Source organism: Marmota flaviventris, chromosome 14, assembly GCF_047511675.1.
Source record: "Marmota flaviventris isolate mMarFla1 chromosome 14, mMarFla1.hap1, whole genome shotgun sequence".
In the NCBI taxonomy this organism is placed as follows: Eukaryota; Metazoa; Chordata; class Mammalia; order Rodentia; family Sciuridae; genus Marmota; species Marmota flaviventris.
This window is the reverse complement of record NC_092511.1, coordinates 12,610,800-12,630,163: the sequence shown is the minus strand read 5'-3', so window position 1 is coordinate 12,630,163 and position 19,364 is coordinate 12,610,800. Positions and strand designations below refer to the sequence as shown.

Sequence of the window (19,364 nt, the reverse complement as noted above, 5' to 3'; positions counted from 1 at the left end):
ACACACACACACACACACACACACAAAGGGCATACAATTATAGCTAAATGAATACAGATAAGTCATTCCTTACACATTATTCATCTCAAAATCTCAAGAACAGCTCTGGAGAGGAACATCATTACCCTGGGTACATATGTGATTGCACAAATGGTGTGATTCTACATCAGGTACAACCAGATTGAAATGTTGTGCTCTATTTGTGTACAATGAATTGAAATGCATTCTGCTGTCGTGTATAATTAATTACAACAAAAAGAAAAAAGGCAGATCTAGATATTGTTATAAGTATTTGCCTGGATTAGATGGTCCTACTGATTATCATAGCTCAGAGTAATGCACAAATTAAGATAAGCAGACCATTGGGAGAACATTTAAATGGGATTTATTGGGGGGGGGGAGCAATACAGTCTTTATAGAATTACTGATAATAAAAATTTTGTGAAGAACTTAGGTAAGCACTCAGTATATGGTTGATAATTATATAATAAATGTCAGTTTTCCTCCTTCCTCAGCAATTTCTACTACTTCTAATTTTTATTATAAATAACAATGGACATTTGTGTACAAGTTTTTATGTGGACATTTTCTTTTTGCCTTGGGTATATGCCTAGGAGAATTGCATGGTAACTCTACATTTAACTATTTGAGTGAACATCAGACTTTTTCCAAAGTGGCTATCCCATTTTACACTACTGCTGGATTATGAAGGTACCAATTTCTCCATTGCCTTCATCCTTATTTTTTATATTTTAGCCATTCTATTGGATGTGAGGCAATAACAAGTTATGGTTTTGATTTGCATTTTGGTAGCTAATAATGTCAAGAATTTTTTCATGTGCTGATAATTTGTATATCTTCTTTGGAGAAATGTGTACTCTGCTCATTTTTAAGTTATCTTTTGATTATTGATTTGCAAGAATTCTTTATACAAGTCCCTTAGCACAGGATTTTCAAATATTTTTTTCCCATTTCATGGGTTGTCTCTTCACATTTTTCTTCTTCAGTGATGGGTATTGAATCTAGGGCCTTGTGCATACTAGACAAACACTCTACCACTGGGCTGCATCTTCAGCTCTTTTTACCTAGTTTGAGACAAGGTCTCACTAAGTTGCCCAGGCTGGACCCAAATTTGTAATCCTCTGCCTCACCCTCCTGAGTGGTGGTATGACAGGCGTGCACCACCATGGCAGCTCTCTTCATTCTCTTAATGCTGTCCTTCATAACACAAGTTTTGATGATGTCTACTTTATCTTTCTTTTGTGGTGTCATATCTAAGAAGCCCTTGCCTAAACCAAAGCCCTGAAGATTTATACCTATTTCCTCCTAAGAGTTTTATAGTTTTACTTCCTATATTCAAGGATTTGATCCACTTTACAGTAATTTTTAAGCAATATATAACATGAAATAGGGATTAAGCTTCATTTTCATATAAATATCCAATATTCTCAACAGCATCTACTGAAAGACTATTGTTTCCCCATTGAACTCTCTTGACTCTGGTTGAAAATCAACTTATCATAAATGTGAGGGCATATTTCTAGATTCTTGATTCTATCCCATTGATCTATACTGACCCACATGTCTATCTTTATGTTAGTACAATATTTTTTTCATTAACAAAGTTTTGTAGTGAGTTTTGAAATCAGTGAGTCCTCCAATTTTCTGTTCAAAATTGGCTGTTCGGAGTCTCTAGAATTTCCATGATGCTAGAATCAGTTGCTAGGTTCTGCTACAAAAGCAATCCAGCCAGCCAGCCAGTCAGAAAACAAGCCAGCCAGAATTGATGGGTTGTACTGAATCTGATCAGTTTGAATAGTGTTGCCATTTTAAGTCTTCTGATTCATGAACATGAGATCTCCATTTATTAATTTCTTTTACAATACTTGTTACTTTTAGAATGTTTTTCCATTTGTTTTGTTAAATTTATTCCAAGGTGTTTTCTTCTTTTTGATGCTACTGTAAATGGAACTATTTTCTTAATTTTCATTTAGAGAAATTTCATTTCTATTTTTATACTCTGTGAGTACACAGAAAAATAATTGATTTTTGCTGATCTGTATACTTCAACCTTGAGCTCATCAGTTTTAACAGATTTTTAATGGATTCCTTAGGAGTTTTCAATATACATTTGAAATATACATTCAATATATATTTTTCAATATTGTCATTTGCAAATAGAAGCAGTTTCACTATTTCTTTTCAAATCTGGATGCTCTCTAGAATTTTTCAGTACTAGATAAATTTATGAAAAACTTAATATGTGGATGTATTCAAATCAATAGTGCATAGATTAATTTTTAAAACAAAAGTAAGGGAAAGAAAAGTGCTATAGAAGAGAAAAAGCAGAAAACTCAATGAATTAGAAAGCAAGGAAACTGATTCCCACAGCACTACTACATTATTAACTAGCTGTTTTGCATTCTTAATGAGGTAATAATCCTCTTAATGAGTTTATAATCCTCTTTTGGTTACACAAGGGATTTTCAAAATCTTTTTCCACTTGATATACCATGAACTTTGGGGAATAAGGATAAATTTCCTTAGTTTATTCAACCATTACAACCATGATTTTACTACATATTAACCATCCTCTCTCCTTTACCCCTCACAAAGGAGAAAAAGGTTACCACAAGTAAAAGAGGACACTAAAGTATCTTCACATTGAGAGAAAATGTAACTATCAGGTAAGTATAGTCGATAACATTACAAGATATTTATAAAAAGTTACCCTCTTGGGAACAAGCTGGAATATAAATAAATGCTTCAGTGGCTTGTGGAAGAAAAAGTAAAAATCAACAAATGAACAAAGCATTTACTCTGTCAAATAATGCACTATTTAAAACTATAAGAACAATATGGATATTTTTTAAAAACAATAAAAATGTGTTCTAAAAATATATATTATCTGAAATTTTATCACAGAAAGTCATTTTTAAAACCCAAATTTTAGATTCCACTTTTTAATTATAATTTTGATTAAAATGGCAGAAACTTTTCACAATATATAAAAATTAAATTTTTCTACTAAACAATAACTATCTACCCTCCCTCAGCTTTGCTTATATTGATAGTAGTATAATAATAAATTATACTGAAGTATTTTATCTTTCATGTATTCTGGAATCTTACTTTTAATCTCTGGGATAAAGGAAGAGGACTATCCAAATAAGTACCAGGCTCCTTGTCTTTCTTATGACTTTGTAGACAACTCTCAGAACTTTTTGCTATATCTAGAAAACATTTTTCTTCATTTCCGGTTATTTTATAAGACTTGACAAACAGTTCAGTTTCTTTAACATGTATCTTAGGGTTACTCAATTTGCTGTGGTTGTGTCCTTTGAAGTGGGCTGGGCTATGGTTCTGAGAACTGTAACTCATTTTTTGAGTTGTGCACTTAGCTTTCCCAAATGTTGGGGTACTTTCTTCGTCAGAGGAATGTCTGTCAAAGAAAACACTATTCTTCATGACGATTTTTTGAATGCGTTGCCTATCAATTTTTCTACTACGATCTAAAGCAGGATGTAGTGGTCCAATTCTAATATCAGAGGTCTTTACTACTGGATTATTGACAGGATAAGGTATGGAAGTACTAACTTTATAGTTTTCTTGATGTAGCTGGTCTCCTTTTAGGAAATGAGACTTTCTAGATTCATTTTGCAAATGAATTTCTGGAAGATCTTTTGAAAGATGCAACAGACAATCAGAACTACTGTTATCAATACAAGATTCTTTGTCCCTTGTTAGGGACACAGTTTTCAGATGAATATCTGGTTGTATATTATCCTGAGGATATGATGATTTTATTTGTATTCGTTTCTTTAAAGGCAAATCCTGAAGATGTAAATCACTAATGCCAGAAAGTAGATGCTCTTCAGGACTAATCTTTTGAAGATTCCCATGCAACACTTTATTGATGTTTGTGGTACACCATTCTGATTCATATGACAACTGTTCTGGGATATTTCCAAAGTCTTCAGGGATGGCTGATAGGTCTGATTCAAGTTCTGATTGTTGTAAAACATGAGAGAGAGGGTTTATTTGAATAGCTGAAGAATTACTAAAAGAAGTATCTTCCCAGTCAATGGTACTCAAGTGTAGGTCACTAATTGCAGATATATTATAGGATGAAGTATTGGGCTGATTAGATTCTGAAATTAGAGACTTACTGACATCTTTAATATCCTGTATAGTCAAAGGTCTTGAAGAAGACATTTGCTGTTGTGTACTCAAATAAGGAGCATTTTCAGGTAAAAGCAAGCCATTGGATAAGGCAGAAATAGGTTTCTGTGGTAATGGAGGATCAGGAGAAATTTCCAAATTTAACTTGGCATTCTGCTTAAGAAAGATTTCACATGTGGGGTTTAAAGTCTTAAATGACTGAAAATTCATTACATCATCTGATTCTGGTGAACTGTTTCCTTTAGGTTTAATTTTCATATCTGAAAAAGAAAAAAAAATATAATAAACAAGTATTTTCTTTTCCTTAACTTGGGTAAAAATACATAGTTCAGATCAGAAATCTTCTATGTGAGCTGTTTTTTGCCTTTTCTCTTTTTCTTTATTCATTCCTAAAAATATTATAAAATATTTTCTTCTGGAAAAAAGTTATAATTGAGTTGTTTTTCTTAATGAGGTTTAAGAAATAGTAAAAAAAATATATTAATAACCCCAAATGTTATAGTTAGATGCTCTGAATTCAGTTAGTATAATTATTAATATCTGGTTAAGTTAGTAGACACAGAAGAGAATGATGTACTTCTGGTTTTTCAACTTTAAAAAAAAGTATATGAAGTTAAAGAGAAAAAGTATCATTCTTTCTTTTGATTTTACAGAACTTCCAACAAAATTTAGACAAGACATATTCAAATAGAATAGGTGGTTCTTATCTAACAGGAGTGTGTAGTATATACAGCTATCCAACACAGTACTTACTTTTTTTTGGTTTCTTCCCTTTAATTTCTAATTTTTGTTTTTGGTAGTCAGCTACAATCTCAGGATAGGCTGCTGTAAACAATGATTCTTCTTCGATTGTAAGTAGAAGCAATTCTCCATGTTGTTGTTCTTCTAAAGCATAATGTTCTAAAAGATTAAAAATGCAGTAAAGCAGTCTTAATTATAGATTTGAAAAATCATTTTTCCCAGGTAACAAAGTATACCCCAGATTGACAATTTATCAGAAATCTTGCTTTATAAGATCTCTATTCTAATAGTATAGAATTTATTTATTTATTTTTGGTCTGGAAAAAACTGAAAGGAGATTCCTCTGAAATTAGAACTTGAAAATTTTTTTGCTTCAGAGATGGTAGCAGCAGTTTAAAGAATAAAAAACTTTTGGGCTGGGATGGAATTCAGTGGTGGAGTGCTTACCTAGCATGTACACAGTCCTGGATTCAATCCCCAGTACCGGGAGGGAAAGAAAAAAAGAAAATAAGAGAACTTCAAGTTGGTTGGCTGGTTGGTTCTAATTTCTCCTAGTAATTGTTAAAATTCTGGATAAGAAATGGAATAGACAGTTTTCTATGACTTTAAAATTATTTTTCTTTAAAAGAGATGGCTTCTGAACAGAACAGAATTGAAAAGGTCATCAAAAATATTATTATGTCAGAGGTTATCTCTTCCTCTCTTTTGAAGTGCTAGGCATCGAACCCAGGACCTAACATTGCTAAACTAGTATTCTACCACTGACCTATACCCCAGGTCCCATTATAAATCTCTTGAGGATATTCCCAAGCAGTTGATAATTCCCATGAAGATGACAAATGAAAATGCATATATGTAAATTCATGATGTGATATAAAAATAGTAGACTAGATTCCCATGTTTATTCTATATGTGGGCAAAACTACATGCAAAGCCAAATTATAATGAAAACATCTATAACTTTATAGCAGAAGGAAACAGGTGATCTTAAGGTGTTTCTTGTTTAAAATCAGCTTGTAGTCCACTTCTTCCCTCAGGAATAGCTCCCTCAAGGACAAATAAAAGTTAGCTGTTCCTCAGTTCCAGACAGGAGAGATGCACTGCTAAACTGGGCTAATATTTTCTTTCCTGAAAATACATTAGTTGGTAGAACTGTTCCTACATAATTTCCAAATTCCTTAGCCTTCAATTTTCTTACTATTGCTTAGAATAGTTACCTATTTCTTTTTCTTTTCTTTCGGTACCAGGGATTGAACTCAGGGGCACTCAACCACTGAATCACATCCCCAGCCCTTTTTGCATTTTATTTAGAGACAGGATGTCTCACTGAGTTGCTTAGGTTCACGCTACATTGCTGAGGCTGATTTTGAACTCAAGATCCTCCTGCCTTAACCTCCCGAGCTGAGATTATAGGTATGTGCCACTGTACCCAGCTCTAGTTACCTAGTTCTTTATATAATTTTATTTTTCAAAGTTTCCTACAGCTTAAACTTCTGTTGAACAAATCCACTCTTTAATTCATGCAAATATAATCACACAATCTAACTTCAAGAGCAAATAGATATAAACTTGGGATCATTTTCTATTTTAAATTATGTGTACTTGTCTCTGAAGATAATTCAGAACTCACAAAATTTCTGTGTGTGGCAAAAATAAGAGTAATGTGACAATTATAAATTCTCATAAAACTAAACAGAATAATGGAAAGGAAGGGTACCCTGTGACTATTCAGCAATTTCAACTGTTTTAGAACTAGTTATATTTGAAATCCAATGATTGGAACTTTTGTAGAAGAATTTTTTAAAGAATACATTGATATTATTTTCTTAAACATTACAAAATAAATACCAACTAAAAATCACTTGAAGTTTATCATATTATTAATCAAAGTCTATTTAAAATAATACAAGTAAATCAGTTTACACAAATAAACTAAAAAATTAATGTATGATACATGCTTTATATGCATCTTATGTTATATGTAGATACACACACACACTTACTACACATGTATGGTCAAATATTTTATGTTAAAACATTTTTCTTATAATGAATACCTACCAGGCTTTTCCCATTCTACTTGAAAACAATGAACTCCATTTCTGATTCGAGGTTTAACAATTCTGAAAAATAAATTCATCTAATGAAGTCTAATTGTATGTGTCATAGAAATTTTCAATTTACAGACAGAATAATTCAATTGCTATTGATTTTTATTCTAAGTAAAAATAAGAAATTACTGCCTAGTTATTCCTTTGAGTAGTTAAAATAATAATTTTATATTTGGTGCACAAGATTTATAATTGTTATATTTTTCTTAGTAAACTGTTCCTTCTTTATTGGGCAGTGCTCCTTTTTTCCATGATTTTCACTTTGAAGTCTACTTTATTACATTATTTGGTAAGTATGTGCCTGATAAATCTTCTTAAATCTCTTTATTTTATACAAACTTGCTATTATTTTGTATGTTCTTAGTAAACACAGTATCCACTAAACTTGCAACAGATGAGTTTAATCCACTCACATTTATTGTGATTACTGATTAAATTGGATGCATTCATAAATGTTATTTTGTGTTTTCTGTTACCAGCTTGTTCTTTGCTACTTCCTCCTTCTTATATGATTTTGGTTTGATACTTTTATTTTCTTATTTTAATTTTGTTGGTAAGGATGACCAAGATCATACTTCTTGTGATTACTCTTTATATGTCTGAAAATACCTTTTCTGTGGAAAATGTTTTAATAATTTCTAGGTGACCAATTACTTCACTCAGTAATGAATATAAATATAAATAAAATATTTCACTTTGAAATATTAGTCCATCATTTCCTATCAGCATCTATTACTGTTATGAAAGGTATGTGCTATCAGATTGTCATTCCTTTGCCTTTTGTCATTTTTGATACTTCCCCCCAAACTTTTTATTTTGAAAAGTTTCAAAACATTAGAAAAGTTACAATAGTACAATAAATATTAACACGTTTATTGAAACTCGCCAGTCTTAATATTTTGCCAAATTTGTTTTTTCCCGTTTGAAAATTAGTTGCATACATGCCTTAGAACATCACCCCTACAAAGCCAAAATATGTGAAGATTTCTTCTCCCTAGCCACAAAGCAAGCTTCAGAAAATTAATACTATTATACAGTTAATTTTGATTTTCCCTCTCTGTACTTAAAAATGTACTTTGTAGCTTCAAGAAAACTCAGAATCTAGTCAGGATCACAATATTTTGCTTATATTTTCATATCTCTTTAATCTAGAAAAACTTTATAGCTTTAAAATTTTTATTATATTCATAAAGAAGAGTCCAGAATGGCAGTTCTGTGAAGTGTTCCTCACTTTGGATTCATTAGACTGTATTTTTCCTCATTAGATTGAGATGAAACTTCTTTTGGCTAAAACATTACATAGAACTGGGGCTATAGCTCAGTGGTTAAGCACTTGCCTAGAATGCATGAGGTCCTGCATTCAATTACCAGCATTGCCAAAAAATCAAAAATAAATAAGCACACACACACACACAGACACACACTCACATACATGCAGATGATATGATATCTTTATTAGTAGTCATTACTAACTTAATTAAGCTGATCTCTACTTCTGAAGGTACCATTTTTCCTTTGTAATTAATCTATGGAATGACAGTTGAAATCATACTTTTTTCCCAGCAATCTTTCATCAGTGTCTTCAATATTTGTTGATGATTCTTTCTTGTTTATTAGCACTTTTTAAGACATTCCTTTTATGCTCAATATCTAGATATGCTGGGTACAATATGCTGGATTTATTTATTGTACTTGGAATATAAATTTTAGAAAACTTTATCAAATGTTATCTCTTCAAAAACTACTTTTCAGCCGGGGACAGTGGCACATGCCTGTAATCCTAGTGGCTCTGGAGGCTGAGGCAAGATGATTGCAAGTTCAAAGCCAGCCTCAGCAATGGAGAGGTGCTAAGCAACTCAGTGAGACCGTATCTCTAAATAAAATAAAATAGGTCTAGGGATGTGGCTCAGTGATTGAGTACCTGAGTTCAATTCCTAGTACCAAACAAACAAAAACTACTATTACTTTCCCTCCTAGTTGGTTCTAGAAAACAGGTAGAAATTCTCAAAGTATTCTCAAGTTAAACTTAAATATTTTTCATTAGTGTTAAGTTGTCTTCTGTGTGACTTGATTAGTAGTCTTCTAATACTCCAATTCTCTGTGATCAAATTAAGCCTAGAGTCCCATGTTTAAATGACTTTTTCTTAAGACTTTATCTCTAATTTTTAAGACTTCTAGAAGTTCACTTTTTATATCCATTTATTTAAAATCATTTCTATCTACTTCGTTTTGTAATTTCACCTTTTCATCTTCTTACGGAAATATCCTTCATTTCCTTGAGACTTCCTAGTATTCAGAAAGACCAATAAATTCAAAATAAAAAATAAAAACCATCAGTATTAACTATTTAATAAAACTGACTTGGAGTGAATTCATGATGCAATTGTTTTTAAAAACTATTTTATTTCTTTATCTACAATGCATTTTTCTTCAATTCTCTCATATTTTATCTCTGTTCTCACTTCTACTTCTCCATTTCTTGCTGAGTATTTTTCAGCAGCAATTCCAGCCTAGTTACTGGGTTTTAAGAAACAAATCTGACCCTATCAGGCCTTGGTTTTAGTCCCTTATTCCCTCTATACTTTTGTTTCTTTCCTAGTCTACTGAAATTGTTATCTTGTTAAGTCTAGCTGTTTTTATATTTATTTCTTTTGATAACCTATTATTACTGTCTTTGAAGTAGGAGAATATGTCAAAGCATGAATTGACTGTGTTGTCTAAACTAAAAGCCCTGAATATGCTTTTCATGTCCCAGGAGGTTTTTCCTCCACCTTTGCAAAATAAAGAGCTACATATCCCACTTTTAGAGATATTAAGAATAGTTTAGATCATCACATATTCTAATGGAAACAAGGAGTCTTCATCACATAATTCTTAAGCTACATTACCGTATTGGCTGTAATTGTTTAGAGTTCCTTCTACCAAGTTTTCTTTCTTTCATGTCATAGCGGGTCAAAAGTACCAACAATTTCTCACATGCATAGGGATTGGGCCATTCCATTTTTTCAAGGGTAAATCTCTGTAAATATGATAAAAATAAGACAAGACTTTAAAAATTTCTTGGAAACAAATAATACTCTTAGGTGTTACCATTTTTTCCATTATAATTTAAATTAAAATTAATGAGAGTATTACTAGAAAGAACGATGAGCCTTCTAAGGAGGAAGCACTGGACAATGATGAAGTTCTAAGATTCTTGGTCTGAATGCCAGCATACTTCCTAGACTTTGGAAGTATGGTAACTTAACCCGTCTAATGGTTAGTTTACTCTGTGAAATGGAGACAATATAACCTAACTCACAGATTATGAAGATTGAGAATATATGTAAATTATTAAATGCAATAGTAAATTTTAAGTGGCCACTAAATGTTGGCTGCAATTATTAATACGGTTATTGAAAGGGGCAAGTAGCAAATAGTTACAATTTATTGAGCCATTTCTGTGCCCAGAGCCGCTATACTAAGGGATAATAAACATAATCTCATTTAATACTTATGGTAACAAGTAATGTTATTTTTGTTTTGAGGATAATGCATATTCCAGGTCACATAGTGATGACAGACTGTTCAAATTTATATCTAGATCACAGATTTCAAATCTCAATCCTTTTGTAACTTATATTGCCTTCCACAATCATGCATGCGATCCTGACATTCTTTGGTGGAGGCCCCCTCCCCACAAACATAGTCCCGGATACAATATGGATATATGGTAACTGGATATATGGTAATTAAGACATTTTCAAAAAAATAGCATTATTGTGATTTCTCTTATGGTATAGAAAGTATGTCCACTGTGTGGCAAAGGAGTAAAGTATAAAAGTAAATACTAAAAAATATATGAATAGTCAATAACTATCTGTTTTCATTTTTAAACCTCTTGAATAAATTCATTACTAACTTTGTACTATAAAGTAATAATTCATTTTAGGGTACCTGGAACAATAATAAATCAGGTCTTTGGTACCTGATTACCTTCATCAATTTATCTTTGTTCACAAGGAATTCTTGAATAACCTACCAGGGGGGAAAAAAAAAAGGAATTGGGACCATGAAACTTAAAAAGTTCATGAAATGAATATACAATTGAATTATTGGTTACCTCATGAAATGGGAATCCCTCACAACTGCAAGCTTTCCTGAAAATAAATTATATACATTATTACTATAATCAGACAATTATTGACAGAATCTGAAATGATCTTGTCCAATCTCCTGTCTTTTAAAGAAAAATATTACATGTAGTTCTTGAACATTCATCAAGTTTATAGCTGAATAACAACTATCTCCTAAGATGGCTGAATTTTGGAGTGGAATCAAGAAAAGTATATGTATGACTAATCTAGATGTGGGAGGTTATGTGAAAAGAGTTCAATCACAAGTCTATATACAGCTCATGATAGGAAAAAAAAAAGTCTTAAAAAAAATACCTCTTAATATTGTTCTCTACTCCATTTAGTTGCCTATCATGTTCTGTCTGGTGCCATTCACAAGGACAGGAGTATTCATAGTCATGCGGTTCACAGTATCTATCACTTTTACATAATTTGCATCCATTACGTTCATGATCCTTAGGTGAGCCTTTATGGAGAAAGTATATAAATATATATACAAGAAAGTATAATTTTCAGTGCTTATGAATTACTTTCTATTACATTTTTTTCATTATCTAAACTTTCAAAAGTTGGTACTGCCTAGCATAGGTTTTAGTAAATTTGAGTTGAATAGAGTAAAATTTGAGTTGAACAGAGTAAAAACTTTCTGGTTTATGTAGTAGCTATAGAAAAGCATAATGCAATTATTACCAAAATGATGATTTATTTAATAGAATAATTAATGGGTTAATAATTAATAATTAATAATAGGGTTTCTTTGATTAGCATATTAAAAGCATATGGCAGTTAATTACCTCTGTCAGCGCGTAGCTCTCAGTTACACAGTTATTTTTAAACTAGGCTTGAAACATAAATAGATTATGACTACAACATAGGTGTGGGGCCCAAGTTTCCTTAAACAGGAAAAGTGTGGTTACCTTCAACATTGTTTTGAGAGTATAGAAGAGCATGTATATATACTTAATTTGAGTTAAAGTTGTCATTTATAAAATATCAAGAAATTACAGAATATCATATTATTTGTAAAAACATTTATATTCTTCTATGATTTAATTTATAAATTAACAAAGTCAGTGAAAACTTACACTGAGATGAGCTAATAGGATCTCCTAATCTCGTTTGGGAGTGAAAGGCCTTTCTGACACAGCTGTGCTCAGTGATATATACATATTTTTTTTCTTTCCCTCCTCCTCCTCCTTTTTTTTTTAAAAAAAAACAAAAACAAAACTAAGACTAATGGAGATCCAAGTTATTTTCAATAAGAGTGACTATATATAGAAATTAGTTTGAAGTCATTATCTTTACACATAGTAAAAGTGCATTATGGGACAATAAATAATCATCTAAGTAAATAAATATAAATAATTACTACAGGGGGCTGGGGTAGTGGCTCAGTGGTAAAGCATTTGCCTAGTATGTGTGAGGCACTGGGTTCGATTCTCAGCACCAAATATAAATAAATAAAATAAAGATCCATTGACAATCAAAAAGTATTAAAAAAAAAAAAAAAAAACACCAAAAAGTAAAATGGTTTCAATTCCATTTTTCCCATTTTTAAAAAAAGGATTTATATATTGAAAACATGATAATTTTAAGACATAAGTAATTAGGTATCAGTTTGAAATTATACTTATTGTATATTTATCATCTGTTCACATCATTTCATTCAACAAATATTTACTGAGAGTCTATTATCTGTGTATAACAATTTGAATCTAAGGCATTCCCAACCTAGTGAGAAAAAGCCTTCAAAGTGTTATTAATAAAGGTATGAAAAAGTACAATAAGAACAGTAATGAAAGTGTGGATATCAGACTATCATGAGGATAGTCCCTCTTGTCTGCTTACCTGGATGGCAGCACACAGAGCAGTGAGCCAGTTTTTTAGCTACTAGTGGTTGCACAGCAGAATAACATGATTTTTCATTCCACTGATTAAATCTGCAATAGAAATTGGTTTTTTGGGGGGGGGGCAGGGGTCACAAAAATGCTGTTATCAAATGTCAATTTACTCTATTTCCTTTCACCTGACAAATTATCTTCCCTTTGGTGGGAGATAAATTTGATGACCTTGCCTGGAAAAACCCTTAGTCACAAGTTTTAAATGTGGCCTTAAGAAGAGCAGAATTGCCCTCTGGATGCTGTGGTACATGCCTGTAATCCCAGCGGCATGGGGGGCTGAGGCAGGAGTATGGCGAGCTCAAAGCCAGCTGCAGGAACTTAGCAAAGCCTTAAGCAACTTAGTGAGACCCTGGCTCTAAATAATGTGTAAAAAAGGACTGGGAATGTGGCTTATTTGTTAAGTGTCCCTGAATTCAATTCCCAGTTTAAAAAAAAAAAAAAAAAAGCACAATTACCAAAAAGGAGAGAGTATATACCTAAATGTGGGTATTGTAATCATATATTATATATTCACTCAGCATCTCTTTAGAAGGAGCTTGTTAGATAGCAATATATGGAGAGAATGATTTACATATCTTTGCTCTCTTCTCTATATGCCAGAGTTTAAAACAAACAGAATGTGTACATGAACATTTTTCTACATCAGAAATCAGAGCAAAGTGTAATATATAAACCAAATAAGAAATCTGCATTAGTTGAAATGAGCATTTCTTAATCTGTTATGCAAACAGAAAAACATTACTCATTTAATGAAAAAAATTTAAATATATATTACAGTGGAAATTTCTAATAAATAAAAGTTAATTTTGCTTTTGTCTAACATTCCATGTTAACATAAAACCACCAAAAAGCTAGGTAGTAAGCATAAAGCATTAAGTACCGTGAAATGTGTCCCTCTACTTACAGAAGTTAAGGTTTCAATAAAAAGCTAAATTACCTCTTAAGTTCTTTAGATAATATCTGGTACTTAGAATTATTTTTTAGCTGTTAGAATTTTACTCATTTACCACAAAGACAAAGTACAAGTTTGTTAAAAATTAGCATTAATCGCTTCTGGAGAAGCGATAAAGAACTAAAAATGATAGTGATAAAGTGATAAAGATATAAAAATCAAAAGTATTCAGGGAAAGCCAGCATAAATTTATGAAAATTAGAATAATAGATAATTATAAAAAGCAATATAACTTAAGTACTTTTAAGTGTTAAGAGAAACACTTATGAAACTGCCCAAAGTACGAATTTGCTGAAACTGTTTCAAGAATGCCCTGGAATTAGTCAACTAACATATTTGCTTGCTTTTCCTTCTTTTTACTATTCTTCAAAATTCCCAAATGATTCCTTCACACACCCCAATGCCAAAGTACACCTTTTCTTTCCTGTTTTGGCACAGTAATCACTGGTGTCAATAATGGGTTTTCTGAAGTCCTAGATGTATCAATAGTTTTTATGGCTAAAAAAGAAGCTTTACAGGAAAGAATACAGGAATGTGAATTATCTTTCATGGTCATTCCTTCTTTATTTCTATCACTTAGTATTTCTTTTCAGGCATTCACCACCTATCTCAACCTATTGGGGCCAAGACTGTTGAATTCTCCCTGTGTCCCAGTTCTTTTCCTCCTCATTTATTCTATAACTTAGTAGTAAACAGCCTGTAGCAAAATGTCCATGGTTATAAATAAAAGCATTTCAAATGGTACTAATAGTGTTTAGTGAGCTAATAATATATCTTTTAAAATATTTATATACTTAGGACATGTATTCTCATTTTCCCTTTGGAAAGTTTTAGAATAAATAAAAATAAATTATTTTAAATGAAAACAGCAATTTAAAAATACAAAGACCCTTTTTTTGGAAGGGATAGTCCTGTTTGTGATACTATTAAATTTGACAAGAATCAAAGTCCAATGTTGCAAGAAAGTTATTTTTAGTTACCTCTCAAGCAAACTTTGACCTTTCAAAATCTGTATGAGTTTCAATGCTTGCTCTTTTCCAACTCCAGGGACTCCCTTTCAGAAAGGGGAACAAAAAATTCAAATGTTAATAACCAGCTAAACAAAGTGTAGTGAGTTCTTCAATGGAAGACTGTGCAGCTGAAAGAAACAAAAAGAGAACTCTGTGTAATGATAGAAAAATATGTAAGATACATTGTTACATGTGAAACCTAACTGCAAAATAATGTATGATGTAGATTTGTTAGCAATTATATTATTAGACTATTAAACAAAAAAATTGAGATGATATTCCAAACCACTAATAGTATTGTTTTAAAGTTGTAGTTGGACACAATATCTTTATTTTATTTTTATGTGGTGCTGAGGATCAAACCCAGGGCCTCACACGTGCTAGGCGAGTGCTCTACTGCTGAGCCACAATCCCAGCCCTACTATTTCTTTTTTTTTTTTTTTTTTAAAGGGAAGAAAAGAACATAATTTTAGATGGCTTTCACTTTCTATGTTAATTGTTTCAGTAATTTTATTTTTTTTTAACTTAACATTCTATTTGTAATCAGGAAAATTAGTTTATTTAATTATATGAACATTTAATATTTAAAGACCCAGAAACATAAAAAAGAAGAAAAGTTTGAAGTTTATTAAAAACCTCATAAAATTAAAATGTGAATTTCAAATGCACAAAAATTATACACACAAACATATTCACATCACAAGTTCTGGTTTGAATCTATTGGTTCTTGGTTCCTATCAAAGTTTATGAATATATTCCTATTAGTAAGGCTGCTATTTGTCCATTATGCACTAAGATAGAACACCAGTTTCAAAATACTTACAAACTGGTTGGTAATGACCAATACCCGAGCACCCTGAATATCTGTCTGACTGCCAACCCACCTATACCCAAGATCCAGCTACTAAAAAGCTAGTCCATGCTATAGCAGAGGCTACCTCGAAGTCAGTTCCATCTCTATAATAGTCTATGACTTTGGCATGCTAGTTGTTAGATATTTTGAACTTCCTATATTAAATTATGGTAGTACATTGTCTTAAAAATCTTTAAGACACCATAAAGAGATAGCATCTTTGTTTACAAAGGATACAGAAAGTCAAACTAGCTAAGGCTTGCTGCATATTGTAAATACCATTGTAGCTAAAGCTGGTTTCTGGGAGTTTAAGTTTTAAGTTCAAACTTGTTGAATTCAACACTGAGCCATTTTTAGATTTTAATTATTACATATAAGAAAATAGGATCTTTTATTTAAGAAGATTTACAATAAAATAATGGTTTGTTGTATTTAAAGGTCTTTCCTTCTGCTTTCTTTTACCAGTTTAAAAAAAGTCATAGTGGCTGGGTGTGGTGGTGCATGCCTGCAATTCCAGTGGCTCAGGAGGTGGAGGCAGGAGGATTGGGAGTTCAAAACCAGCTTCAGCAATTTAGCGAAGTGCTAAGCAACTCTGTGAGAACTTGTCTCTAATAAGACACATAATAGGACTAGGGATGTGGCTCAGTGGTCAAGTGCCCAAGTTCAATCCTTGGTCCCCCCCACCCTAAAAAGGCATTGATTCCTATAGATAGCCACTGAAGACATGTTAGAAATCAAAGTTAATTATTTTATTCTCCTGTTTTTTCATTTCTCTTTGGTGCAAAAAAAAAAAAAAGGTCATTCTTCTTCGTACTTCTTTTAGGAATAGAGGTAATATGAGGGTTTTGTCAGGATAGAGATGATTTGTAGGGATACAATGATGTGAATATATAGTACCTACAGCGCCTGTCATTTTTATTTTTATGCACAGTATTTAAGAAAACGGGTTATTCTTATAATTCTTAATTTATCACTTACCTATCTATTATATTTATTTGTTACAGAGTACCATATTATACATCCTAAGATATAAATTAAATGTTTCAGTGAACAAAACCTAGTGCAATGCTGAGTGGCATGGAAATATGAATGGCTTACCTCAATAATCATGTTGCTTAGCAACATTAATAACACTGAGCATGTGTACAACTGGAAATCTACAATGGATATTGAAAACTAAAAAAACTGACAAAAACAATGACAGAAAGTAGCATTGGCATGATATAATAAAAGAGCAATTACTGTTTTTTTATAAGGGTTGTCAAACTTGAATGTGAATCTCTCCATCTAGAGTAATGGTTTAACTGAGATTCAAACTGTGATACCATTTATCATGCTATTATATTCTGGTTTCTAACAGTCAGTGTCATATGTCGGCTCTTTAACACTATCTGAAACCAAAGATGCTATCTCTTTATGGTGTTTGAAAGATTTTTAAGACAATTTACTACCATGGTTTAATATAGGAATGATGATGTTCAAAATATTTAACAACTATTTTAGTTATTGAATGGCTTGTTATGCCTAAATACTTCAAGTTAGATTCTTAATTATATAATTACATTGATATTAATACAGCACGTAAGGTACCAAAAAGATACACATAAAAGTAAGTAAACATAATTTCAGCTTGCCTTTGGAAGATAGTCACAGCCAAGAAGTATTGCTAGTCCAACCAGAGCATCTCTGTCCAAACCTAGTTTACTCTTGATAGATGACATTGTGTAACAGTCAATGTGAGGATCCTAAAGAAAATAGATTTAGTTCAATCTTCAAAAGGTAAATGTTTACACACTAAACAAGATTACAAAAACCAATTTGTCAGTTACCTTTCTTTCTTTCTTTTTTGGGGGTTCCAATCCTTTTTATTTTGAGACAGGGTCTCACTAAGTTGCTTAAATCCTTGCTAAGTTGCAGAGGCTGGTTTTGAACTGGTAATCCTCCTGCCTTAGCCTCCCAAGCTGCTGGGATTATAGCATGTGCCACCACACCCAGTAGTTTACCTTTAAAAATTTAACTATTCCTAAAATTTAAGTAGAAAAATTATTTGGATGACTAGAATCTTCATAGACTCTGACACTTCAATAGACAGAAATAAAGTCATAGCTGTTTCAAAAACAGTTTAAAAAATAAACCATAGTGAATTATGTTTTCTTCTTTATTGCTTTTGGTTTATAAAAATAGTGTATAATACATATTGTAGAAAATAAGCATTCCCTATAATTGTATTGCCTTAATTATTATTAGTACCTTGGTGCATATTCTTCCAAAAAACCATTTTGACACATATATGCTAACGTTTATTATTAACTACATTTTTATGCAAAAGTAGAATTCCATGAAATACTATTTTGTAACATTTTATCTCAACAATCTTCCTGGGTATCTTTTATGTCAATAATATATATCTTTTAAATGACTGCATGACATTTGATATGGATTCTGAGGCAGTGTTTCTCAGTGGCAATACTATTAGCACTTTGGGAGGGATAACAGGATTGTTTGGCAGGAGGTTTAGCTTCCATGGCCTTTATAGGCTCCCTTGCCTAATTCTGAATCATTGCAAACAAATTGCCTACTGGCAGTATTCTCTGCTGAGGACCATGACTGTTAAACCAGTCCCTTTCTATAAATGAACATTTGGGTTGTTGGCTAAATTTTTGTAATTATTAACAATGTTACAATGAACATCCTGCCTTATTTACTTATCTGCACATTTAGAGGTCATTTTGAGGATGAAATAATAAAATGGAAATGTGGGTCAAAGTGATGTATTTCGCATCTAATTCTGTGGTATTTTCTTGAAAGTGATTAAGAATTAAATCATGTGAAACAAAGTCTAGCCTTTAGTAGAAAAATCTACATTTTAAAGAAAAAGAATTATGTGGCCGTAATTTTTAAAATTTTTTGAAAATTTATTTTTAAGTTGATAAAAAGCAAAAATTGTACGTAAGTATGAGGTACTAAGAATCATTTCAATACATGTATATAATCTGTAATGTTTAAATTGAATTAATCATATCTACTTCCTCAAATTTTATCATCATTTATTTATGCCAAAAATTTTAAAACCTCTAACTCTTTGAAATGTATAGCAAAGATATTTTTAATAACAGTAAACATTTTATTTAGCAAATGCTATATGCCAGGCATTACATTAAGCATTTTACATATATTATTTCATTTAATCAGCCCTTTTAAAAAGGTAACGAACTTATAAAACAAACACTAAAGAAAGAAAACAAATACCTTTGTACTTATAGTGAAATTCCTGTAGACAGTCTGGGCTCCATAGAGGAAAGCATCACCATCGTTGGTAAGGCAGCCATCTACCTGGCCACTGGCATTGAGGTGAGCACACATGGCTTCTGCTTCTCCAGCAGCCTGAACCCAGGGGACTCCTAGACATTCTAGCATATCTAGGCACTGAAGCAAAAAACAGGTGCGAGAAATAAAAATATATTTTTACTGCTAGTTTCTTCAGTGTTTAATTTACTAC

General features: G+C 31.8%; 1 protein-coding gene across 1 annotated transcript in view; it reads right to left on the bottom strand.

The window, feature by feature from the left end:
• Positions 1–368: 368 nt before the first annotated feature.
• Positions 369–19,364, bottom strand: part of Gen1 (GEN1 Holliday junction 5' flap endonuclease) — a 29,468-nt gene continuing 10,472 nt past the window's right edge. Inside the window, exons 4-14 of the mRNA XM_027937910.3 lie at positions 19,115–19,291; positions 17,500–17,610; positions 14,983–15,056; positions 12,998–13,089; positions 11,465–11,615; positions 11,137–11,173; positions 10,971–11,051; positions 9,923–10,053; positions 6,985–7,046; positions 4,936–5,082; positions 369–4,442 (exon numbers count right to left, since the gene is read on the bottom strand). Coding sequence (XP_027793711.2) covers positions 3,112–4,442; positions 4,936–5,082; positions 6,985–7,046; positions 9,923–10,053; positions 10,971–11,051; positions 11,137–11,173; positions 11,465–11,615; positions 12,998–13,089; positions 14,983–15,056; positions 17,500–17,610; positions 19,115–19,291 — 2,394 coding nt within the window. The 3' untranslated portion in view covers positions 369–3,111. The remainder of the gene's footprint in view (positions 4,443–4,935; positions 5,083–6,984; positions 7,047–9,922; positions 10,054–10,970; positions 11,052–11,136; positions 11,174–11,464; positions 11,616–12,997; positions 13,090–14,982; positions 15,057–17,499; positions 17,611–19,114; positions 19,292–19,364) is intronic.